Genomic DNA, 26,082 nt, shown 5'->3' with positions numbered 1-26,082 from the left:
CAGAAAAGACCTCCCAACCCGATGCCCGGGTGGGGCCACGGCACCCGAGACGGGGACTCCGCCCCCCCTACTCGGGGACGGGGCCTTGTGGGGAGGAGGCAGGGCCTGGGAAGAGATCAGGCGGGGAGCGCGGAGGACAGGACCGGGCTCCGGGAGGTTTGAGCGAGCGTCGTGGGGGCGAGCTGCCTGCCCTAGGATGCCACAGACCCACCCCCGACCCCCTGGCGTGCCGACAGCTGCCCACCGAGTTCAGCCGAGGCGGCGTCCTTCTGTGATATCAAATTTTATTGCTTAAAACTAATGGTCACGGGGGGTGGAGGTGGTGGGGAACATACAAGTGCACACCCCCACCCCCACGGGCCCGTGGGCACAGGGGCGCACGCGCTTGTGCGGACGGGAGGGGAGGGGAAGCCGCAGAGAGGTGAGAACGGGGGCTCCGTTCCCAGCCTGGGGCACCTGGATCCCGTGGGCCCGGGCCTCCACGGGGGCGGCCAGACGGACCGACGGCAAGGCAGAGGGGGCGGATCCCAGCTACTCGGCCCCTAGCGAGCGCTCACTTCCAAGAAAGGATTGCACCTACCGTCCGGTGTGGTGAACTTTCTCAAGCGCTCGGTAGAGCGCTCCGCACCCGGCCAGCACTCAAATGGGTGACGGTCTTCCCTCTCCCCCTCCGTGGCCGGCCCCTCCGCCCGAGCGGCGTGGCTTACCCGTCTGAGGACGGCGACTGTGTCCCGGGACACGTGTGGAAGTTGACCCCCAAGGTGAAGGGGAGGTGGGGAGATAGGAGCAGCCATCCTTTATATATTCTACTCTGTCCCCGCTTTAAGGCTTGGGTTGGGGCAGGCAGAGGCGACAGCCCAAGCCCAGGTCCCCGAGGACCGTGGCGTCGCCGCCCCCGCCCCGAGCTCATCTGGGGGAGGGAGCGCCGCCCGAGGTCCGGCCCACCGGGCCTGCCGCCGCTTCGGGGTTTCCGGCGAAGGGACCGACGGGGGCGGTGGGGGCCCGCCGCCCGCGAGCGCCCCGGAGTCGAGCGGCCGCGGCGGCCGCCCCGCCCCTCCACGGACCCGCGTCTCCGTCGACGGTCACCGCCGAGCTCTGGGTCGCCGGGGAGCGGGGAAGGCGAGGGCAAGATGCCCCGGGGGAAAGCGCCAGCCCTCAAGCCGACTTCCCCGCGCCTCGGCCGAGCTCCGAGACGAAGACCGGGGCGGAGTCCGGAGGGGTCCGGGGAGGGCCGGGCCGGGGCGCGGGGGGCCCGCCGATGGCCCGGCTCACACGTCCACGGTACACAGGGGCTCGCTGCCCGGCTGGGCTGACTCCACGACGCTCATCTTGGGCTTCTTCCGGGTCTCCTCCTGGGCAGACGGACACGGGGGGAGGGGGGAGAGGCCCGCGTTGTCTTCACGGCAGGCACGGAAGCCCCCCGGGCCGCACCCGTGACCGGGCACCGCTCTGGGCAAACCGAGGTGAATCCACCCAACAGGCGGGTGCCGATCCCGAGTCCCGATCTATCCGGGCCCCGGGGGCCGGAGGATTCTCCCCGGGATCCCGGGACCCGAACGCGTCCGGCCGTCCCGGTTTGAAGAACGGCAAGGATGGCAGTCGGGCGGAAGGGCTTGCTCCTTCAAGGGGGGGATGATTGTTTGAGGGGGGCCATCGGGGGGAAGAGGGGAGCCCTGCCCCGGCGCTCACCCTCTCTTCTGCCAGCTTCTTCATCTCTTCCTGCAGCTTGTTCAGGATGTGGAGGTTCGGCTTATTCTTTTTGGCGTACTGCTGCAGTTCGATCACGCTCTTGTCGGCCGTCTCCTGGCCAACGGCACCGGCCGCCGTGTTACTTCCCCCCGCGGAGGGGGTTCGAGGACCGCCGTAGATGCCCCGCCCCGGCCCCCGTTTCCACCTGCCGGGGCGCGGTGGGGGGTTCTCTTAGGGGTCCGAGCCCCGGCTCCCCGAGCCCCCGTTACCTGCTTGACCATCTTGCTGTTCTCACGGCCGTACATGCGCAGCAGCGAGCCCCAGTTCTTCACGTGCGGGTGCAGGAGCTGCAGGATCTTCTGGGAGGCCAGCTGCTTCCCCACTCGTTTATTCTTACCTGCGACCGCGGAGCCGTGGACTGCCGTCAGCCCCCGGTCCGCACGGGCCCGCCCCCGGCCCCAGAACCGGCCCCCGGGGGAACGGGACCCTCCCGAGGGCCGGGGTTGGGAGAGGGAGAACTCACACCAGCCGCGGACCGAGTGTTTGCCGCACGTCATGACGTACTCGCTCTTCTGGTTTTTCCCGGGGATCACTTCGAACTTGATAGACGTGTCTCCCATTCCGTGGTTTCTGGGGGACGGGCCGAGGTCGGTGATCTCTGGGGGCCCAGGTCCGGCCCGGCCGGGGGCAGGGCTCCCCGGCAGAGATCCCCCTCCCTCGACCCCAGGCGTCGCCCGTGGCAGGTCGGGGGCCGGACCTGAGGCGGCCGTGGTGCCGCGTCCGGGGCTCGGGGGCGGTCGGTCCCCAGCGCGGGCCGTCTTCTGCCACCCATCCCTCGCTCACCCGTGGGCTTCCCCAGCCCCAATCCTCCGGCCCTCGGCACTTCCCAGCTGCACAGGAGGCGCACCCGGACCCATCCCCATGCCTGACACCGTCCACTCGGCCTCTCGGCCCCCTCCTCCCGCCACCACCCCCCTCCCTCCACCAGGGTTCTCGGACTCCCACCGGCTCCGCTGCCTGGAGGGTCCGGTGCCCGCCGCCTCCCCTCCGGCTCCCTGTTGCTTCTGCCTTACTCTCCCCCAAGAGCCCGGTCCAGTGCCCTGCACGCAGCGGGCGTCGGTAGGTGCGCTTCGCCCCGGCTGCCCCCTTCTCATCTCGGTCGCGCTTGGGAGGAGAGAATGGGAATGTGGCGGGAGGACAGGGCCGGACTCCCAAGAGCAGCCGGGCCAGAAACGGCAGCTGCTGCTGCTCTGGGCCTAAGCAGCCCCGATGGGAATGTCTCGGGTGTGGTCGGCGGCCTGGGCGGAGCACCACGGCAGCGGTCTGGCCGCGGGGCCGGCGATGCCCCCCGCCCCGCTGGGCGGGAGGGGATGGGCAGAGAGCGGGGTCCCGATCCTCACCGTTTAAGGCACTCATGGAGAATCTGGTACGGAGACAACAGCCCAGCCTTGCTGGTCAGCTCATACACCCGCGAGTCCTCAATACTGATGTGGTTGAAATACTGCGGGGGGAAGGGAGAGCGGCGCTCGACTCGGCCGCACCTGTGCCCTGCTCCCCCGCTCCCCACCGCTACAACCGGGACCCCGTACTCGGCCCGCACGGGACGGCACCCTGACGGTCAATGTTTCTACGTCCGTCTCCCGGGGCGGAGGGGAAGCCCCAGGGTAGGCAGGCCCTCCCCACCCCAGCCCCGGCCCAGCCCCGCGCCCGCCACGCCACTCGGCCCCTCCGTGGGCATTCGGTACGTAGAGCTGCGGCCGGGTCCCTGCTGCCGAGACAGTCCTCGGGCCCCTCGGGCTGACGTGTCCACTCCACGCTCTGCCCGGAGCCGGCGCGCTTCGTGGCCGCCGCTGCCAGGCTCGCCCCTGTACCCTGACCGACCCCCGCCCCCAGAAACGGGGGGGGGGGGGGGCGGGAGGGCCGCCGCCTCTCACCTCCAGCTCTTCGCTGTCTTTGGGCTTTTCCTCAGAGGTCTGCTTGACGAAGTCGGGGATGAGAATCTCCAGGGTGGCGCGCGCTGCGGCACAGAGGCAGCGGTACACACTCCCATCAGGGACAACCCACCTCCTCGTTTCCTCTCCCCGTCCTCTCTCCCCGCCACCCCCCTGCAGGGTCCACCCGAAGGCACAGTCCGAGCCCTCAACCCCATCCCGGGCCCCGGAGAAGCGGCGGAGTGCGTGGCGGGCGGGTGAGACTTCTACCCCGGTGCCTGAGGAGAGGGAGCTCGCACGACACCACCCCACCCCCGCTCAGCGGGCTTCGGCCACCTACCGGCTTTATTCTTTGCCAGCTTTTTGCTGCTGGCGGTCCCCGCGCCGTACGTGACGCCGTCGATGATGACTGAGGCGCCAAAGGGCTCACTTGGGTTCTCTGGCCGCAAGAGAGAGCGAGCGTCAAAGGGCAAGCGTGAAGTCCCCAGCCCCGCCCCGCCGACAGGGTCCAACCCGCAGGCCCCTCCCTCCCTCCCCGCCTGCGGCCGATCTCCTTCCCATCGATCCCCGGGCGGATCCCTTAGCGGGGACGTCCCCGGAGTGGATCCGGACGAGGACACGCGGCCCCCGGAGCAGCAGAGGGATCGGGGGCAGTCGATCCTGCCACCCGCCCCCGGCCCCTGCCTGCCGTCTGCTCCTCTCCTTTGTCCTCCCATCTGCTTGGCGGGCACCTGCTGTCCTATCCACCCGGTCCCAACCTGCCTGCCCTGGGGGCCGGCCCTCCCCCAGATTCCACCCGTCCCCGGGGGTGCATCTCTCTCCACCCCCCGGCCCTTCCACTTTGAGAAGAGAGCCCCTCACGAAGGGCTCTGTGATCCCAACTCATTCCCAGGCAGCGGGAGGGCCGAGGATTAACACGCGTGGGCCAACTCGTGAAGCCCAGGGACTCCGGGCCGGAACAGCGGGGCCGTCGGGGACCGGCCCAGGACTCGAGCGGGCCGAGCCCGGGACCGGTCTTGCCTCGCAGGGACAAATTTCGGTGAGCCCGAGATGCCACCTCCCCGCCCACGGCCCACCTCCACGCGGCCCGGGACAACCGGAGAGACGGACCCGGGGACCCCTCCTCCACGCAGCCCGCTTCTACCGGTCAGAGAGATGCCACCCAGCCCGGGACAGACGCCGGGGCAGACCGGGGCATCCCACCTCCCCACCCGTACCCCACCCCCGGGGCGCCCGCTAAGCCTGTGTGTGCAGCAGAGCCCGGGGAGGGAACTCCCAGACTTACCACATTCAAAGAAATTGTAAACAGGGCGAACCTTTAGGACTCGCTGCATGTATTCATGCAGAATGCAAACTTCAGACTTGCCATTTGGGTTGATGACAAACTCTGGGGAGAGACGAACGGTCAACGCGGCCATGGGGAATCACAGACGCCTCGGGAGCCCCACCAGGTGCCCGCCCACAACTCGGGCCCGCGCCCAAGCCCGCTCCTGCTCCCCCGCCGGGGCCCGTCCCAGCCTCTTTCGTGGGCTCCCGCTCCGCCTCCCACTCCCTAACTGTGACGGTGCTTTAAAGGCTCAGCTCTGGGTCCCCTCCTATTCTGCAACTACACCCACTCCCTTGGGGAATTTATTTGCTCCGACAGTTTCCGCTACCATCTCTACGTGGAAGAAGCCCACATCTCCCTCTCCAACCCTCATTGCCTCTCCTTTTCAGTCTCGCGTTTCCCCCTACCTTCAGGACATCTCTACAGATATCCCACCGACACCTCCGACTGAACATGTCCACAACAGAACTCATCTCGCCACCCAAAGATGGGAATGTCTCGGGTGTGGTCAGCGGCCTGGGCGGAGCCCCACAGCTGCGGTCCGGCCGCAGGGCCGGCGATGCCCCCCGCCCCGCTGGTCGGGAGGGGATGGGCAGAGAGCGGAGCCTATCCTCCCCCTGACTTTCCAATAACTGCAGACACCACCTCCACCCTCCCCGTCTCACGGGCCCGTAACCTTGGCATCGTGGGACTCATCTGCCGGCCGGCATATCCAGCCTGCCGCCAAATCCCGTCGGTTCCTCCTTCGCGACATCTCTAGCATCCGCTCTTTCCTTTACCCAAACTGTTACCACGCTGTTCCAAGTCCTTATCGTACCCTGCCTCCTCGCTGACCTCCCCGCCCCGTCTCTCCCACCTCCGATCTTATTCGACTCCGCTGCCCGGCTCATTTTTCTAAAATATTTTTCGGTCCATGTTTCACCGCCCCTTAAAAACCTCCGGTCGTCGTCCCGCCACCTCCCATCCAAAGGAAACTTCTTACCGTCAACTTGACGGCACTCAATCAGTTCTCCCCGTCCTACCGTATCTCGCTGATCTACTACGACCCAATCCGCCCGCTTTGCTCCTCTAACGCCAACCTGCTCAATGCATCTCCATCTTGCCTTCCAATTCTGCTATACCGTACCACCCCAAGGGTTTAATACAGTTCTCTGTGCGGAGTAAGCACTCGATAAATACAAACGATAGTCCGAACGTCTTTCTCACCGCCGACCCCTTCTCCCCAGTGACCTCCCTCTAGCCTGGAACTCCCCCCCCTTCGATATATGAGAGACCACCACGGAGTCCACAAAGCAGACAAGTGAAGGAGCCGCGGTTAGAACCCAGGGCCTTCAGACCGTCAGGTCCTTGCTCTATTCACTAGGCCAAAACGGTTGTGTCCCAAGTGGGATTTGAACCCACTCCTCCGTACGGAGACCGGAACATCCCATTCCGGGGAAGGAAGTGACCTTAAGTCCGGCGCCTCAGACTGCTCGGACATCCTGACCCTCCATCGACTACGGTAACGGCGCGGCGTGAGCCGGGGGAACCGGCCCAGAGGGCCGGCCCGAGCCTGGCCCCGCCCCGGAGACGAGCAAGGATCCGGGCCACGGCCCAGCCGACCGCTTCGGTCACGGGGGCGCCGCAAGGCCCAAGGGTCGGGAAGGATCGTGGGAGCGACGGCCCGACCGAACCCCGGGCTGAGCCTGACCTTTCTTGGTGGGGGCGTCCTGCACCGACAGCGTGATCAGCTTCTGGTTGGCCGGCAGGATGGGCCTTTCCGACTCCGCCTGCTTGCGCTTCATCTCCCGGTTGAACTGCCTCCTCTCCGCCCAGGTCCGGAACTTCTTCACCGTCACTTGCTCGAAGTCAAAGCGTTTCTCCAGGTAGCTGCGGAAATCCTCCAGGTCTACGAAAGAGGCCGTGGCCGGGGTGGGGTGGGGGACGGTGGTGGGGGGTGAGGGGGCCGCAACCTCAGACACGACCAGCGTTCGCGAGAGCCCGGTGAGGAGCAGTGGGGAGGTCCGAGAGAGGGGCCGCCGGCGGGGGCACGCAAGACCCCTCTATCGGGAGGCTACGCCGGCTCGGGGCCGGGCTGGGGCCGTTCCTGGATCCCCTAGGGCCACCTGCCCGGCCTGAGCCTCGGGCCCTACTCGCAGAGTGACGGTGGGGCAGAGCGGCCCCGGGGACGGGCCCCGCATCGGCCCTCCTCACGATCCCCACAGCTGCAATGTCCACCGGGGGAGCGCCCAGTCGGGGCACAGAGGACCACACGGATCCGGGGGCCTTCCCGGGGCACGGAGGGAAGGGGTCCCCGGGCACACGGGGAGGGACTGCACCCGGCCTGCAGACTCCAGCATCTGTAGGCAGAAGGAGCCCGACGTGCTGGGTCACCCTGGGTCCAACCCCTCCGCCAGTAAAGCTCTCCCCGAGGGCCGCCAGTGAGCACGGAGCACACGGGGTCCCACTGGGTCTTGCCCACACAGCCCTTGCCCTCAGACCGGGTGGGGAAAGCAGTCGGGGGGCGACCTAGGGCGACACCCCGCCTCCCCCCAAGCCTTCCACCCGGGGCCGGCTCACCGGCTCCAGGCCCAGCCTCGCCCCGCTCCTCCACCCCTCCCCGCTCAAGGCTCTGCAGCCACCAGCTCCGCTGTGACTTCCCGCCCGTGACCCTCGTCCACCCCCGGGGTCCCCACCGGCTCCCACCGCCCCCCTCGCCCGGGAACTGACCGACGGATTCATCTTTACACACTTCCACTTTGGCCTTGACCTGGCCCAAGGCTCCCTGCGCCGCCTCTCCGCTCCCGGGGTCCCGCTCGTCGAGCGGGCCGGGGTCGGCGGCCGTGGAGTCGGGCTCCTCGGCCCGGCAGTCGGGCTCCTCGGGCCGGCAGTCGGGCTCGCGGGGCCGGTCGGCGGGCTTCACGGGGGACACCTCCTCGTTGGGGGTGATGTCGTTGCTCTGCTCCCGCTCTTCATTGTCCTTCATCCTCTTGTAGTGCAGGCACGGGATGCTGCTGAGCGGCGGGTCGTGCTTCTGCCGAGACGAGACCGACCGCCACACAGGGACGCGGCTCGCACCGCTCCGGCCCGGCCCCCCGCTCGGCCCGGCCCGCCCCCGCCGACGCCTACCCTGATGCTCCCGGTCCCCAGGAAGTAGGGTCTGGACCAGGTGACCACCCTGGACTCTCGGTGCAGGTAGACGGGGATCCCAGAGTTGTGGAACGTCATGATCCATCCGTCGGGCAGCGGTTCGGTCGGGGGCCGGCCGCGACCTGCACGAGGGGAAGGAGGGAGGCTGCAGGGTTTGCGTTCCCCGAACCAACGGCCCGTCCTCCTCCAACACAGTGAGGGCGGCGTCCGCTGTCAGAGCCCACGGCGCCCCAGCGCACCAGCCGGGCCCACCCGCCCGCCTGGCCGGCCCGCAGCTCCTCCCGGCCCGCACCCACACCAGGTTGGGCGAGAGCCACGTACTTTTCAGGACCGTTTTGATCTTGGTCATCATGGGCTGGACGCTGGTCTCCCCGTCGGACCCGTGGTCACTTTCCCCGCCGAACTTCTCCTCCAACCGCCTCTTCTTGGGGGCCTGGAGCCCCTCCTCCAGCAGCGCATCCACGTCGTTGTCGAAGTCCTCCTGCCGAACACACCGTCAGGCAGCGGCCCGGGGCCCCCAGCCGAGAGACACACGGGCTTCCTCTCGGACCGCCACTGGGCCGGCGATCCAGGGAGTTGGGGTCGCGGGTCTGTGACCGGAGTCGAGGTGACCCCGCACGCCGGCCCGCAGTCGCACGACCCGCTCACACACCCCTCCCCGCCCCACCATGCCGACGTCCTTCACACCCGGTTATCCTCTCCCCTCCTGCACACATTGACGCTCATGGACCCCGCACACCCGCAAGCCCCCCGACGCGTCCCCACGCTCCCCCTCCCCAGGTGCGCACACGCAAACCCACACGCTCCCCCTCGGATAACACCAGAAACGCCGTCTATCCCCCAGTTCGCCGAAAGAAAACCCGGCGGGGAGCCCGCGTCCGACCGCAGGGCGATGAGAGGAGAGCAACGTCCCGGAGGCCCTCTGACATACCCACCTCGTAGGAGAAATTCAAGGCGTCCTCGTCCCCCTTGTCCCTCTGCACGATGGCCTTGGAGGCGAACCCTCCTCCTTCTTCGTCCGCTTCCAAGTTGTCGGTGAAGTCTTCCAGTTCATCCAGAACCGCGTACTCCACTCTCTTCTCCTGATCCGCCTCGGTTTCCTCCTCCTTGGGGGCGGCCCCGTGCCCCCCGGCTCCCGCCCCACCCCCGCCCCCCCCGGTGGGTCCCCCGGCCTCAGCGCCCCGCTCGGGGCCCGTGTACAGGACGGTCCTGTCCTTGCTCTTGCAGCTCTCGGTAAAGCTGACGCTAATCTTGACGTCCTTGAGCGCCTTCGGGTCGGGGGCGAATCTGGGAGCGGCGGGGGCGTGCCGGGCCGTCCGGGGGCTCGGGTCCGCGGGGGGGCGGGGGCGGCGGCGACTCGGGGGGGAGGCCCGGCCGGGCGGGGGCCCGGCGGGGGGGTCCGACTGTCCAGCACCGCCAGAGCCAACGTCCATTACCTCTGCGTCACTGGACGTTTGCAGGGGAGGTGGTGGAGGCTGCGTGCCAGGTGGGGGCGGGGGCGGGGACGGGGGCGGGGGCGGGGGCTCCGCCACCGGGTCCCCCGTGGGTTCCGGCGGGGCCGGGGGGCCGCCCTCACCCTCCTCCATCCCGCGGGCGGCCAGAGCTCTGCTCCGCTGCTCCGAGACCCCGTCGACGCCTCGGGACCCCGGCCCTCGACCTACGGCCGCATGGCCGGCCCACCCCCCACGGTCCGTCCGGCGAGCGTGCGCGGGTCGCTGGGCGACCCCGAAGACCGACTCAGTCAAGCTGACCACATTGTTCTTTTCATTAATGCAGACAGCTGTTAGAATCACTGTCTCAATTATTGGAAATCACAACGCACTCAGCTTAAAGGGCGGCGAGGAAGAAGGAGGAGGAGGAGGAGGAGGAGGAGGAGGAGATGCTGCCCGCCACCGAGAAGGGGCAACTCTATCGGGAGAGGAGAGACGCCTTTTCTTCTTCCTCTTTTTGCCTGCGGAGAAACGTTGGAAGCCGGGTCACCCCGCTGAGACCCTCCCCGCGGCCGGCGGGGCCGGGAGGGCCGACCGGACCGCCGCCGCCGAGGCCTGCGCTGGCAGCGATCACCGCTTCGGGTGCGCACGCTTAACCAGTTAAGCCTCGGCTGCCGGCGCCCCGGTCCTCCCCGCCCGAAAAGCCCCGTGGGCCCTCGGCTCCGCCACGTGTCAGGGTCCCAGAAGCAGCCGGCCCCCGCGGCCCCCGGGTCCCCCTCGGGGCCCCTTCCCGGCCACGGCCACGCCCCAGGGAGGCCCGGCTGCCGATTCAGGGCCGGGGATCCCCGCTGCCCCGGAGGACCCAGAACCTTCTGCTCGGCGCGCCCGAGGAGCACCCGGCCCTTCTCGCAGCCCACGATCGAGTCGGAGAGGCTCACCGGGGGATCCGAGGCCGGTCCGAGCCAAACGCCCACCCTCCCCGACGACTTCACTCGGGGGAACTGGTCACCCCAACTCCCAACAATGCTCTCGTTCGCCGCCTCCCCAAAATACGATCCATCGGTGGTACTGAACGCTTACTGGGCGCAGAGCACTGGACTGAGTGCCGGGAAGTGTCTATTCCATGCGGGGCAATCAAATCATTGGTATTTACTGAGCACTTACTGTGTGCAGAGCACTAAGCGCTCGGAGAGTACAGGACAACCAAGCTGGAAGACACAATTCCTGCCCAAGGCGAGTTTACAGTCAGGGCTAAGCGCTTGGGAGAGCACGATTCCACAGAATTGGAAGAGACAATCCCTGTCCCCAAAGACCTTCCAGTCTAGTATATGCAGAACACTGGACCACACGCTTAGGAAAATACACTAGAGCAAGGAGACATGATTGATCCTTGCCCTCAAGGTGCTTACAATCCAGCAGGGGAAACATACATCGAAGTAAATTACAGCTAGGGGAAGTAACAGACTACAAGAATGTGTACATTACGTGCGGCGGGGGGAGGATCCAAGGGCTTTGGGGGCATGAAACCAAGTGCATCCGTAGCACAACAGGGAGGACGAGTCGGGTGGGAGATGAAAGGTTAGTCAAGAAGGCCTTCCTGGAGGAGGAGTTTCCCTAGGGTTTTGAAGATGGGGAGAGCAGCAGCCTGGTGGATGACGAGAGAAGGTCAGCTCAGAAGATCCAAGTCAGAGGAAGGACGTGAGCCAAGGGTCGACGGCGACAGTGACAAGAGTGAGACCCACGGATTAGGCTGGCGTTAGTAACTCCTCTCCGTGCCCCATCCCTTCGCACCCCAACCAAACCACAATGGCATTTAAAACCATTTTCCATCTGCCCGTGGCTCCCGTGCCCCTGATCCCGCTGCCCGAGTTACCGCCAGGAAGGAGGCGGCTGTTGTAAAGTTTAACTACGCCCCTGTGTTGTAAAGCTGGCGGGGGGGAGGAACTGGACACCACCCTTCTATCCACCTTCAAAGTCCTCCTAAAATCAAATCTCTTCCAGGATGAAGGTATTAGTTAAGCGCTTATTACGCGTCAAGCACCGTTCTAAGCGCTGGGGTACCTGGTTGGACATAGTCCCTGTCTTTCATGGGGTTCACAGTCTTCATCTTCATTTTCTAGATGAGGGAACTGAGGCACTGAGAAGTTGAAGTGACTTGTCTCAGGTCACACAACAGACAAGTGGCGGAGTCGGGACCAGAACCCAGGTCCTCCGGATTCCGAGGCCCGCGCTCTGTCCACTCGACCGTGCTGCTCATTATTTCCAGAGGCCTGCCCTGATTAAGCCCCCATAGCCCCTACTCCCCCACCCCAGTGTCGTCTACGCTCTTGGATATGTACCCTATCGGCACCTGATAGTCCCCACAGCGCTTAGAAACCTAACTCTAATAATACAATAATATCCGTCTCCCCCCTCTATGCACTGTAATACCTACCAACTCTGTTGCATTTTCCTCTCCCAAGCGTTTAGTACAGAGCTTTTCACACTAAGTGCTCAGTAAATACCAATGACCGACTGATGCTAAGTGAATCGCACCCAAAGTCCAAGCATCAGGGTCCGGGGATCCTACCCAAACTGTACTCTCCCACACGTTTAGTCCGGTGCTCTCCGTGGGACAAATGCTCAAGCAATTCTACTAGTTGCTCGAGGGCTTACGGGACTGTGAACGGCAGGACTGTCCGGGAAAGGCAAGAAGGGACGCCTTTAACTACAAGCCGGGAACACAAAGCGCCGGGTGGTGGGGAGCCCTTGCCTCTCCATCCAAACTGCTATCACATTAAGACAAATCACTCATCCTCCCCCAGCTGGATTACTCTATCAGCCTCCTTGCTGACCTCCCTGCCTCCTGTCTCTCCCCTCTCCGGTCCACATTTCACTCTACTAAACCAGATGATTCTTCTACAAGAACGTTCGGGACAGGGGTCCCCCACTCCTTGCCAAACTCCAGTGGTTGCCCAACAACCTCCGCATCAAACAAAAACGCCTCGCCCTTGGCTTCAGAGCAATCACCTTGCCCTCTCTTTCCTACCTCGCCTCACGACTGCCCTACTACAACCCAGCCGGCACATCTCCCTCCTCTAATGCCAACCTTCTCACTGTACCTCGATCTCGCCCATCTCACCGCCGACCCCTCGCTCGCACCCTCCCTCCTCAAATCTGAAATTACCCTCCCCCCCTTTCAAAGCCTTATTCAAGGCACATCTCCTCCAAGAGGCCTTCCTTACGCCCCCCCAACCCCCTTCTCCCGCTCCCTTCTCTGCCATCCTGACTTGCTCCCTTTATTCATCACCCCCCTTCGCTGCCCTACAGCACTCATGTCCATAGCTGTAACTTCTCTACATTATTCATATTTTTTGAGCGCTTACTGTGGGCCGGGCACCGTGCTGAGCATTTGGAAACAATTCAGCAATAAAGAATAAAATTCAGCAATAAAAGAGTATAATTCATCAATAAACCTATCAATGCGTCCCCCCTCGAGAATGTAAGCTCGTTGAGGGCTGGGAATGTGTCTGTTTAATGTTACATTACACTCTCCCAAGGACTTAATACAGTGTCCTGCAAACAGTAAGCACTCAATAAATACGACGGAGTGAACGAATGAGCCGCTGGGGAGCGACAGCCACGTCTCTCATACCCCCACCAGGTGATCCAGGCAGCGTCCAGGCCAACCGGGAGAGCGCCGGCCCTGTACCCGAACCGATCCGGCCTGCCCGAGCTGGGGGTCCGGCCCGGGAGGCGGCCTGCGATCCCACACCCGGACCTTCGGACAAATGGGCCCACTCGGGTACCGGAAATAGCCTCGATTCCCTTCGGGATCTGGACTCAGAAGCAGCGCGGCTCAGTGGCGAGAGCCCGGGCTTGGGATTCAGAGGTCGTGGGTTCTGATCCCGGCTCCGCCGCTTATCAGCTGTGTGACTTTGGGCCAGTCCCTTCGCTTCTCTGTGCCTCAGTTATCTCATCTGTAAAATGGAGATTAAGACCGTGAGCCCCACGTGGGACAACCTGATTACCTTATATCTACCCCAGAGCTTAGAACGGCGCTTGGCACATAGTAGGCGCTTAACAAATACCACCGTCATTATCATTACCATCTCCTGGGTGTGCGTCTCATTCATTCAGTGGTGTTTATTGAGTGCTTACTGTATGCACAGCACCGTACCAAGCGCTGGGAAAGTACAGTTGGGCAACAGATAGAGACAATCCCTACCCGACAACGGGCTGAGAGTCTCCTTAAGTGCGTCTCTTCCCCCATATCCATGAAGGAGCGTGTGGTTGCGCGCGGGCGCGCATGTGTCCTAGGAGCAGAATGTGCAAGGGCAGGCAGGGGTTTGAAAAGGAAGGTAATGAACTGGCAGGGGATTTAAGTTCCACTGAGCGGCGAGGCCCACGACGCCACCGTCCAACAAAAACCACGTCGTGGCCCGGCACGGCCGTCGGGCCTACAGCTTACCTCTTTCTCTCCCGGCGGCTGTGCGTTACACTAATACTCATTACCGTATTCCTGGCGTCTCACTGGAAAAGAAATAGAAAGGGATTTGACGGGAGGTGTGAGGGGCGGGTGTGCAGGGAGGCCGGGTCCTCGGGGCCGAAGCCCCTCGTCGTTCCCAGCCTGCGGATGTTCGGAGCCCAGACGGTCGCCCATCTGCCCCGAGCCCTTGAGTGTTGGGGTTTGGGGCGCGCGTGTGCGTGTGACTGCGTGTGTCTGTGAAGGAGCGCGGCTCACTGGAAAGAGCCCGGGTCTGGGAGTCAGAGGTCGTGGGTTCTAATCCCGGCTCCGCCGCTTGTCTGCTGTGTGACCTTGGGCGAGTCACTTCACTGCTCCGTGCCTCAGTTCCCTCATCTGTAAAATGGGGATGAAGACTGTGAGCCCCACGGGGGACAATCTGTTCACCTTGCATCTACCCCAGCACTTAGAAGAGTGCTTGGCACAAAGTAAGCGCTTAACAAACACCCGCATTATCAGTAACTGCTCCATGCCTCAGTTCTCTCCTCTGGAAAATGGGGGTGAAGACTGTGAGCCCCATGTGGGGCAACCTGATGACTTCCCATCTCCCCCAGTGCTTAGAACAGTGCTTGGCACATAGTAGGCGCTTAACCAACACCCACATTACCATTACTGACTGCTCTGTGCCTCACTTTTCTCCTCTGGAAGATGAGGATGAAGCCCGTGAGCCCCAGGTGGGGCAACCTGATGACCTTGTGCCTCCCCCAGCGCTTAGAAGACTGCTTGGCACATAGTAAGCACTTAAACACCAACATGATTATTAACTGTTCTGTGCCTCAGTTCTCTCCTCTGGAAAATGGGGATGAAGCCTGTGAGCCCCACGTGGGGAAACCTGGTGACCCTGCATCTCCCCCAGCGCTTAGAAGACTGCTTGGCACATTGCAAGCGCTTAGCCAACACCCACATTACCATTATTGACTGCTCCGTGCCTCACTTTTCTCCTCTGGAAAATGGGGATGAAGACTGTGAGCCCCACGTGGGACAACGTGATGACCTTGCATCTCCCCCAGCGCTTAGAAGAGTGCTTGGCACATGGTAAGCGCTTAACCAACACCCACATTACCATTATTCTTAATAACTGCTCCGTGCCTCACTTCTCTCCTCTGGAAAATGGGGATGAAGCCTGTGAGCCCCAAGTGGGCCCACCTGATCACCCTGCATCTCCCCCAGCGCTTAAAAGAGTCCTTGGCACATACTAAGGGCTTAACACCCACATTATTATCATTATTATTTACTGTTCTGTGCCTCAGTTCTTTCCTCTGTAAATTGGGGATGAAGCCCATAAGCCCCTCGTGGGGCAACCTGATGACCTTCTATCTCCCCCAGCGCTTAGAACAGTGCTTGGCACATAGTAAGTGCTCAACACCCACATTATTATCATCATTAACAGTTCTGTGTCTCACTTTTCTCCTCTGGAAAATGGGGATGAAGACTTTGAGACCCACGTGGGACCACCTGATGACCTTGCATCTCCCCCAGCGCTTAGAAGAGTGCTTGGCACATGGTAAGCGCTTAACCAACACCCACATTACCATTATTCTTAATAACTGCTCCGTGCCTCACTTCTCTCCTCTGGAAAATGGGGATGAAGCCTGTGAGCCCCAAGTGGGCCCACCTGATCACCCTGCATCTCCCCCAGCGCTTAAAAGAGTGCTTGGCACATAGTAAGCGCTTAACACCCACATTATTATCATCATTAACAGTTCTGTGCCTCAGTTCTTTCCTCTGTCAAATGGGGATGAAGCCCGTGAGCCCCTCGTGGGGCCACCTGATGACCTATCTCCCCCAGCGCTTAGAACAGTGCTTGGCACATAGTAAACGCTTGACCAACACCCACATTATCATCATCATTAACAGCTCCGTGCCTCCGTTGTCTCCTCTGTAAAATGGGGATGAAGCCGGGGAGCCCCACGTGGGGCCACCCGATGACCTATCTCCCCCCAGCGCTTAGAACGGCGCTTGGCACATAGTAAGCGCTTAGCCAACACCCACATTATTCTCATCAACTGTTCGGTGCCTCAGTTGTCTCCTCTGTAAAATGGGGAGGAAGCCGGGGAGCCCCACGTGGGGCGAGGCGGTGACCTTGTACGCCCGCCCTGGGCAGAGCGGTTGGCCCAGAGTGAGCGCTTCGGGGGTGGCGGCACGACGATGACGCCGGCGTGAGGCGGGCGTGTGTGGCGCGGCGGAGGCTTGGGGGTGGCGCGGGCCCGCGCGGCGCTCCGCCATGTCCGCGGCCTCCGTCCGTCCGTCCGTTCCTCCCTCCCTCCCTCCCTCCCCGGCCGGGCCGACGGACGAGGAGGGGCCCAGGGGCGCGTCCGGCCGAGCTCCCCGGCCCGCCGCCCCCGCCGCCCGGCACCCACCTCGGCCCGGGAGCCGCCGCCGCCGTCCTCCGCCTCACGCGGGCCGCGGCCGCTCCTCGGCGCCCGCCGCCGCCGCCGCCATCTTGGCAGGGCCTCCTCAGGCCGCGCCAGCCCGCGGGGGGCGGCGCCGCCCCAAGCGCCTGGGCCAATCCCGGCGCGCCGCGCCCTCCCATTGGCCAGCCGGCGCGACGGACGGGCGCGCCCGCCAATGGGGAGCGGCCTGGCCGCCTCGCGGCCGGGCGGCCTCGCGGGAAGGAGAAGGACCGCCGGGCGGGGGGGGGGAGGGGGGGCGACGAAGCCTCTCCCGCCGCCGGCGTTCTTCATTCATTCATCCATCCATCCATTCATTCATCAGTAGTTATTGAGCGCTTACTCTGTGCAGAGCAATAATAATAATAATAATGTTGGTATTTGTTAAGCGCTTACTAGGTGCCGAGCACTGTTCTAAGCGCTGGGGTAGACATAGGGGAATCAGGTTGTCCCACGTGGGGCTCACAGTCTTCATCCCCATTTGACAGATGAGGGAACTGAGGCCCAGAGAAGTGAAGTGACTCGCCCACAGTCACCCAGCCGACAAGTGGCAGAGCTGGGATTCGAACTCGTGAGCCCTGACTCCAAAGCCCATGCTCTTTCCACTGAGCCACGCTGCTTCTCCAGCACCCTACTAAGCACCCTACTAAGCGCTTGGAATCGACAATGAGAAGCCGCGTGGCTCAGTGGAAAGAGCCCGGGCTTGGGAGTCAGAGGTCATGGGTTCGAGTCCCCGCTCTGCCACTTGTCAGCTGGGGGACTGTGGGCCAGTCGCTTCACTTCTCTGGGCCTCAGTGACCTCATCTGGAAAATGGGGGTTAACTGTGTGCCTCACATGGGACGACCTGATGACCCTGGATCTCCCCCTGCGCTTAGAACAGTGCTCTGCACAGAGTAAGCGCTTAACAAATACCAACATTATTATTACTATGTGCGGAGCATTGGACTAAGCGCTTGGAATGGACAATTTGGCCACAGAGAGAGACCCTCCCTGCCCATTGGTGACGGTCTTGGGAGTCGGAGGTCGTGGGTTCTAATCTCACCTCCACCACTTTTCAGCTGTGTGGCCTTGGGCAAGTCATTTCACTTCTCTGGGCCTCAGTTCCCTCATCTGGAAAAATGGGGATTTAAAAATGTGAGCCCCACGTGGGACAATCTGATGGCGCTGTATCTACCCCAGCGCTTGGAACAGTGCTCTGCACATAGTAAGCGCTTAACAAAGATCATAATTATTATTATTAATTGGGCACCAGATAGAGACCATCCCTGCCCACCGACGGGCTCAAGGTCTAAACGGGGGAGACGAGCAGCAAAGCGAAAGAGAACAAAACCCAACATCATCATCAAGATAACTAGAATCAAGGAGCTATACACCTCAGTAAGAAAATAAATAGGGTCATAAATAATATAGACAAATGAGAAGCAGCATGGCTCACTGGAAGGAGCACGGGCTTTGGAGTCAGAGGTCATGGGTTCGAACCCCCGCTCTGCCACTTGCCAGCTGTGTGACTTTGGGCAAGTCACTTAACTTCTCGGTGCCTCAGTTCCCTCATCTGTAAAATGGGGATTAAGACTGTGAGCCCCACGTGGGACAACCTGATTCCCCTGTGTGTACCTCAGCGCTTAGAACAGTGCTCGGCACATAGTAAGCGCTTAACAAATACCAACATTATTATTACATTATTAGCACAGTGCTGAGGGGAAGGGGGACGAGCAGAGGGTGGGGGGAGCAGAGGGAAAGAGGGAGCTCAGTCTGGCAAGGCCTCCTGGAGGAGGTGAGCTCTCAGGAGGGCTTTGAAGAGGGGAAGAGAGTGGGTTTGGCGGAGGTGAGGAAGGAGGGCATTCCAGGTCGGCGGTAGGATGCGGGCCGGGGGTCGACGGTGGGGTAGGTGTGAACGGGGGACCGTGAGGAGGTGAGCGGCAGCAGAGGAGCGGAGTGTGCAGGGTGGGCAGGAGAAGGAGAGAAGGGAGGTGAGGAGAAGCAGCGTGGCTCACTGGAAAGAGCACGGGCTTTGGAGTCAGAGGTCATGGGTTCAAACCCCGGCTCTGCCACTTGCCAGCTGTGTGACTTTGGGCAAGTCACTTCACTTCTCGGTGCCTCAGTTCCCTCATCTGTAACATGGGGATTAAGACTGTGAGCCCCACGTGGGACAACCCGATTCCCCTGTGTCTACCCCAGCGCTTAGAACAGTGCTCGGCACATAGTAAGCGCTTAACAAATACCAACATTAGGTAGGAAGGGGCGAGGGGATGGACAGCTTGGAAGCCAAGAGTGAGGAGTTTTAGAGAGCAGCCAGGAGCGGAGCGGCCACCCCAAGGCCGCAGACCTTCCCGCCCACGCGGGGAACCCTTACTTCCCGCCAAATGAAGTCGGGGAGGGAAGAAGCCCCTAGGTGCAGCCCCTGCCTTTTCCCCCAACCCCCGGGCCTTGAGGCGGGGGTCCCCTCCCGGCAGGCCTCTGCTGGCCCCCCCAAGCCTTTTCCTCTTCGGGCCTTCACCACAGGATCCGCCACCTTTCCGACCCAACCCTCCCTCACCCCCCCACCACACGCTTTCCCATCACTATAGACAACGCCATCGTCTTCCCTGACTCAAGTCAACAACCTTGGCGTTATCCAAGAGAAGCAGCGTGGCTCAGTGGAAAGAGGCCGGGCTTTGGAGTCAGAGGTCGTGCGTTCTAATCCCCGCTCCACCTCCTATCAGCTGTGTGACTTTGGGCAAGTCACTTCGCTTCTCGGTGCCTCGGTTCCCTCATCTGTAAAATAGGGATGAAGACTGTGAACCTCACGTGAGACAACCTGATTGCCCTCTATCTACACAGCGCTTAGACCAGTGCTCGACACATAATAAGCACTTAAACGCCAACATTATCATTATTATTATTATTATCCCTGACTCATTTCTCTCCTTCAACGGAAACATTCCATCCGTCACCAAATCCTGTCAGGTCTGCCTCTGGATCTCTAAAATCTGGCCCTTTCTCTCCAGCCGAACAGCTAAAAAGCGGCGGGGCTCAGTGGAAATAGCACGGGCTTGAGTGTCAGAGGTCTTGGGTTCTAATCCCTGCTCCGTCGCTTGTCAGCTGTGTGACTCTGGGCAAGTCACTTAACTTCTCTGTGCCTCAGTTCCCTCAACTGTAAAATGGGGATTAGACTGGGAGCCCCAAGTGCGACAGCCTGATCCCCTTATATCCCCCCCAGTGCTTAGAACAGTGCTTGGCACATAGTAAGCGCTTAACAAATACCATCATCATTATTATTACCACATCAGTCCAAACTCTTAACCTATTTGGGCTCTACTACTGCATCAGCCTCCTCGCTGACTTTCCTGCCTCCTGTCTCTTCCCTTTCCGGTCCATTTCTCTAGACTATAAGCTCATTGTGGGCAGGGAATGAATCTTTTGTTATAGTCTACTCACCCAAGTGCTTAGTACAGTGTTTCGCACACAGTAAGTCCTCAATAAACACGACTGAATGAATGAATGATTACCTCACTATGCTGCCTAGATCATTTTTGTCTTGTAGAGAAGCAGCATGGCGTCTTGGAAAAAACCTGGGCCTGTGACTCAGAGGACCTGGGTTCTAATCCCAACTCTGCCACTTGCCTGTTGAGTGGCCTGGGAAAGTCACGTCACTTCTCTGTGCCTCAGTTACCTCATCTGAAAATGGGGATTAAATCCTACTCCCACCTACTTGGACTGTGAGTCCCATGTGGGACAGGGACTGTATCCAACCTGATAAATTGGAATCTACCTCAGCACTTAGAACAGTGCTCAGCACATAGTAAGCGATTAACACTCAATCGACTCTCCCACTCCTACCTCACCTCATTTCTCTCCGACTAAAACCTGGCGCACACACTTGACTCTAACACCATTCATTCATTCATTCATTCACAAGTATTTATTGAGCGCTTACTATGTGCAGAGCACTGTACTAAGCGCTTGGACCTACTGTTCCTCTATCTCATCTCTTGCCTTCCACCGCTCCCTTATCTCATCAGACAGACCAACACTACTCTCTCCATCTTCAAAGCCTCACACCTCATCATAGCCCAGAGGATGTGATCTCGGCCACCTGTCAGATAGAGAAGTGCTGGTATCAGCCCAAGGATCCCTATGGGGTTTTCTTCAGCCTTACAATACCTAGTCTCCCTCCTACTTAGACTCAACCCCACATGGCACCTGATTATTTTATATCTACTTCAGTGCTTGGCACACAGTAAGCACTTTGATACCAATTAATGATATTTACTGAGCGCTTACCATGTGCAGAGCATGGTACTAAGCGCTTGGGAGAGTATAACAGAGTTGGTAGATGTGGTCCCTGCCCATGATGAGCTTATCTCCTCCTGCCTTCAGGACGTCTCCACCTGGATGTCTGCCCACACATCCAAGATCGAGCTCCTCATCTTCCCTCCTAAACCCTGTCCTCTCCCCGACTTCCCCGTCACTGTGGACGGCACCACCATCCTTCCCGTCTCACAGATCCTCAACCTCGGTGTCATCCTTGACTCTGCTCCCTCATTCACCCCACATATCCAATCCGTGACCAAAACCTGCCGATCTTGCCCTCACAGCATCGCCAACATCCGCCCTCTCCTCTCCGTCCAAACTGCTACCTTGCTGGTACGAGGTCTCATAATATCCCAACTGGATTACTGCATCAGCCTCCTCTCGGATCTCCCTTCCTCCTGTCTCTCCCTGCTCCAGTCTATTCTTCATTCCTCTGCCTGGATCATTTTTCTATAGAAACGCTCTGGGCGTGTCACTCCCCTCCTAAAAACCTCCAGTGGTTGTCTATCAACTTTGGAATGAAACAGTAACTCCTCACTCTTGGCTTCCAAGCTGTCCATCCCCTCGCCCCCTCCTAACTCACCTTCCTCTCTCCTTCTCCAGTCCACCCCGGACACTCCGCTCCTCTGCCACTCAGCCCCTCACGGTCCCTCGTTCGCGCCCGTCCCGCCGTCGGCCCCCGGCCCACGTCCTATCGCCGTCCTGGAACGCCCTCCCTCCTCACATCCGCCAAACTCTCTTCCCCTCTTCAAAGCCCTCCTGAGAGCTCACCTCCTCCAGGAGGCCTTCCCAGACTGAGCCCTTCCTTTCCCTCTGCCTCTCCTCCCCTCCCCATCCCCCTCTCCCTCCCTCTGCTCTTCCCCCTTCCCATCCCCCCAGCACTTGTGCATATTTGTATATATTATTTATTACTATATTTGGTTAATGATGTGTACATATATCTATGATTCTATTTATCTCGATGATATTAACGCCAGACTACCTGTTTTGTTTCGTTTGGTTGTCTGACTCCCTCTTTTAGACTGTGAGCCTGTCGTTGGGTGGGGATTGTCTCTATCTGTTGCCGAATTGTACATTTCAAGCACTTAGTCCAGTGCTCGGCACATAGTAAGCGCTCAATAAATACGACTGAATGAAGGGATGAAAGGGGGAGACAGACATTGGATGTCCTCCTATAATACCAAACTCAACACATCCAAGACCGAGCTCCTTCCCTTTCCTTCCAAACCGTGTCCTCTCCCGAAATTTCCCATCACTGTAGACGGCACAACCATCCTTCCCGTCTCACAAGCCTGTAACCCTGCGGTCATCCTTGACTCCCCTCTTTCATTCAACCCACATGTACAATCTGTCGGCAAATCTTGTCGGTCTCACATTCACAGCATCGCCAAGATCTGCCCTTTCCTCTCCATCCAAACCGCTACCACGTAAGGACGGACACTCATCCTATCCCCACTGGATTACTGCATCAGCCTCCATTCTGATCTCCCAACCTCCTGCCTTTCCCCACTTCAGTCCATACTTTACTCTGCTGCCCGGATTATCTTTCTACAGAAACGTTCAGGGCATGTCAACCCCCTCCTCAAAAATCTCCCTATCAAACAAAAACTCTTCATTCTTGGCTTTAAAGCTCTCCATCATCTGGCCCCCTCCTACCTCACCTCCCTCCTCTCCTTCTCCATCCCAGCCCGCACACTTCGCTCCTCTGGTCCCGCTCATCACCTTCTCACCGGGCCTCCATCTCACCTGTCTCGCCACCGTCCGCTGGCCCCCATCCTAACTCTGGCCTGGAACGCCCTCACTCCTCAAATCCGCCAGACAATCACTCTTCCCCGCTTCAAAGCCCTACTGAAGACTCACCTCCTCCAAGAGGCCTTCCTAGACTAAGCCCCACTTTTCCTCAGCTCCCACTCCCTTCCGGGTCATCACGACTCACTCCCTTTGCTCTTCCCTCCCCCCCCCCCGCCCCAAAGCACTATGTATATAGGTATATATCTATATTTCTATTTACTTATATTGATGCCTGTTTACTTGGTGATGTCTGGCTCCGCCCCTCTAGACTGAGCGCTCACTGTGGGCAGGGAATATCTCTCTTTTTTGCTGTAATGTAATAGTACAGGGCTCTGCACCCAGTAAGCACTCAATAAATATGACTGAATGATCATTAATTAATATTATTTAATATAATTTAAAGATGTGTACATTAGGGACTGAGGGTGGAGCGAATACTAAATACATAAAGGTTGCAGATCCGTGTATAGACAAAGTAGAAGGGAGAGCAAGCCGAGGAAAGGGGGCTCGATTGCGGAAGGCCTCTCGGAGGAGATGTGACCTTAATAAGATTTTGAAGGGTGGGGAGTAGAGTGGCGGTCTGGCATATACGGAGCAGGGAGGGAGTTCCAGCTTAGGGCGAGGATGCGGGAAAGGGGTCGACAACGAGATGGGGGCACAGGGGGTAAGCTGGTGCTAGAGGAGCCGAGCGTGCGGGCTGGGCTACAGTAAGAGATGCGTGAGGTGAGGTGAGGTAGATCAAGCTGTAAATACCACAATTAATGCTATTATTACAATGTCACGGAGGCTGTTGACACCACCAAAAGATCTGGACCCTGGAAATTGCTCAGTCAATTTGGATGCCCTCAAAAGTTGATCGAGCTTCTGATACTGCTTCCAGACAGCCTGGTTGGTTGTGTCAGGGCTGGGGAGCCCTGCCTCGTCTACTGGGGAAAAACAAGGACATGTAATTCATTTTACCCATCATGCTGGGTAATGCAGCAAAGTCCCTGGATGGCAGGTGGAAGAAAACGTTTCCGGTCCTCTGGGAAACGCCTCTCACGCAACAGACTTTGAGCATCACTGGGTGTCCTAAATGGAGTCACTCAAAAATTGCTGGGTGGGAAGCCACAGGTCCAAGAAGATACCCCAATGGCTGTAAACTCCTTTGGCAAGTCAGGCAGACACTAAAGACCTTTGGGAAGCAGTGTGATTTAGTGAAAACAGCATGAGCTTGAGAGTCAGAGGTTGTGGGTTCTAATCCCAACTCTGCCACCTGTCAGGTGTGTGACTTTGGACAAGTCACTTCACTTCTCTGTGCCTCAGTTACCTCATCTGTAAATTGAGGATGAAGACTGTGAGCCGCGGGGGGACAATCAGATAACCTTGTACCTACCCCAGTACTTAGAACAGTGCTTGGCACATAGTAAGCACTTAAATACCATCATTATGATTAAGTCTGAAAAAAAATACAAATAGTAACAATAATAATAGTATTGATTAAGCACTTAAAATGTGCTGAGCACTATTCTAAGCGCTGGGGTAGATACAAGATAATCAGGGTGGACACGGTCCCTGTCCCACGTGGGGCTCACTGTTTTAATCCCCATCTTAAAGATGACTTAACTGAAGACCAGAGAAGTGAAGTGAGTTGCCCAAGGTCACCCAGCCGACAAGTGGCGGAGCCGGGATTCGAACCCAGGTCCTTCTGACTCCCAGACCACCATCCGCTAGGTTCAGTAAGTGACGTGTCAGTTTGCACCGCAACCAAAGATCTTCCCTGGCAACACCAAGCCAAACAGCCTCACGGGAGCCTGTTACCGAGGCAGGCCCCAGGTCGATGATGCAACGATAGACAAGGGGGACGCCGAATGAAGAGCCAGCAAGTCCTTTGGGAAACCGTTAAAGAGAGTGCCGTGACTGCGCTATTTTAGGCTCCAGACCAACTGGAAGGTCGACAAGAGCTGGGATATCATCCCAACCTTCTCTAGAGTGGTGAGACTTGGGATTATAGTGCACGGACCTGGGAGTCAGAAGGTCAAGGGTTCTAATCCTGCCTCTGCCACTTGTCTGCTCTGTGGCCTCGGGCAAGTCACCTCACTTCTCGGAGCCTCAGCTGCCTCATCTGTCAAATGGGGATTAAGACCGTGAGCCCCATGTGGGACGGGGATTGTGTCCACCCAATCGGCTTGAATCCAGATAGTGTAGGGCATGTAGTAAGCACTTAGTGAATGCCATTATTATTATAATAATAATTATTATTATTAAGAACCACATCCGGCCCCTTGGAACTGTTCTGTCGTCACCTACGGACCAGGCACAATATCGAATGGCAGAACGAGGGATGCCAAAACAATAGAGTCAGAGTCTACTAGCCCTGAGGCACCTAATGGACAGAGAAGCAGTGTGGCTCACTGGAAAGATCCTGGGCTTAGGAGTCAGGGGTCATGGGTTCAAATCTCAGCTCAGCCGCTCGTCAGCTGTGTGACTTTGGGCAAGTCACTTAACTTCTCTGTGCCTCAGTTATCTCATCTGTAAAATGGGGATTAAGACTGTGAGCCCATGTGGGACAACTTGATCACCTCGTAACCTCTCCAGTGCTCAGAACAGTGCTTTGCACATAGGAAGCGCTTAACAAATGCCATCATTATTATTATTATTTTCTGGGTGGGGGACCGTGAGGAAGTCAGCCACCGGGAGGAACTGAGTCTAGTGCTAGTAACTGGCTCAGAGCCACCTGTGCTCTCTCTTCCCTGCCCATCCTGATCCTGCTGGGGCACAGAGTGCAACAAGCCAGTTGGTGGGCAGGGGTGCCACATGCTGCGAATGGCACCCAGTAATTCAATGCAGAAAAAAAATCAATCGGATATATTAAAGAGGACTGTCCTAAGTGCTTGGGAAAGTAGAATGCTACAGAGTTGGTAGATACGACCCCTACCCATGAGGATCTTATAATCTACAGGGGGAGACAAATATGAAATTAGTTTAGGAATACAAGAAATAGTCAAGTATAAGATTATAATATTTACTTATATTTGAGCTTTTACAGTGGAGAGTACAATTCAGAGTTGGTAGACACGATCCCTGCCCAGAGGAAGTCTACTGTCTGAGCACTCAATCAAAACCATTGATTGACTGGTCGATCGAGGGGGAGGCGATCATTAAAATAAATTAGAGCTATGTCTGTAGGTGCTGAGAGACTAAATATCAAGTGTTTAAAGAGTACCCATCGTGGCACATTAAGCGATGCTTGACCAATTCTGTTGCACTCCCTGCAAAGTAAGAACTTAATAAATACTGACTGATTGATTAGTGTCTTCTTTCAGAATCCAGGCTCTGAGGGGATCGTGAGACGGAGGCAGAGATGAAAGCAGCGTGGCCTAGTGGAAATAACACAGGCCTGGGAGTCAAAGGACTTGGATTCTAACTCTGACACGTGTCTGCTATGTGACTTGGGCAAGTCACTTCACTTTTCTGAGCCTTAGTTTCCTCATCAGTAAAATGGGGATTAAGACTTGAGCCAGCCCCATGTGGGACAGGGACTGTTTCCAACCCGATGATCTTGTATCTTAGTACAGTGCCTGGCACAAAGTAGCATTTTACAAATACCACAGCGTT

The 26,082-nt window shown here is 59.2% G+C and overlaps 1 protein-coding gene and 1 long non-coding RNA gene across 3 annotated transcripts in view; both read right to left on the bottom strand.

The window, feature by feature from the left end:
* Positions 1-267: 267 nt before the first annotated feature.
* Positions 268-9,617, bottom strand: DGCR8 (DGCR8 microprocessor complex subunit; the record flags this gene model as incomplete). The annotated part of the gene is made up of 13 exons (XM_029049620.1): positions 268-1,352; positions 1,690-1,803; positions 1,959-2,086; positions 2,213-2,319; positions 3,090-3,190; positions 3,624-3,706; positions 3,961-4,059; positions 4,906-5,007; positions 6,638-6,835; positions 7,657-7,960; positions 8,056-8,198; positions 8,398-8,557; positions 9,012-9,617. Coding segments are annotated over 13 exons (2,229 nt in total), but the record flags the coding sequence as incomplete, so codon positions are not given.
* A 103-nt stretch (positions 9,618-9,720) lies between these two features.
* LOC114806030 overlaps positions 9,721-26,082 on the bottom strand; it is a 29,733-nt gene continuing 13,371 nt past the window's right edge. Inside the window, exons 1-3 of one of the 2 annotated variants that reach the window (XR_003754153.1) lie at positions 16,371-16,409; positions 13,957-14,018; positions 9,721-10,027 (exon numbers count right to left, since the gene is read on the bottom strand). This is a non-coding gene — a long non-coding RNA (uncharacterized LOC114806030). Of the gene's footprint in view, positions 10,028-13,956; positions 14,019-16,370; positions 16,410-26,082 lie in introns of those variants that run through there. The other variant, XR_003754154.2, reaches the window with a different exon arrangement.

This window comes from Ornithorhynchus anatinus, chromosome 21, assembly GCF_004115215.2.
Source record: "Ornithorhynchus anatinus isolate Pmale09 chromosome 21, mOrnAna1.pri.v4, whole genome shotgun sequence".
NCBI lineage: Eukaryota > Metazoa > Chordata > Mammalia > Monotremata > Ornithorhynchidae > Ornithorhynchus > Ornithorhynchus anatinus.
This window is presented reverse-complemented; position numbering and strand designations above follow the sequence as displayed.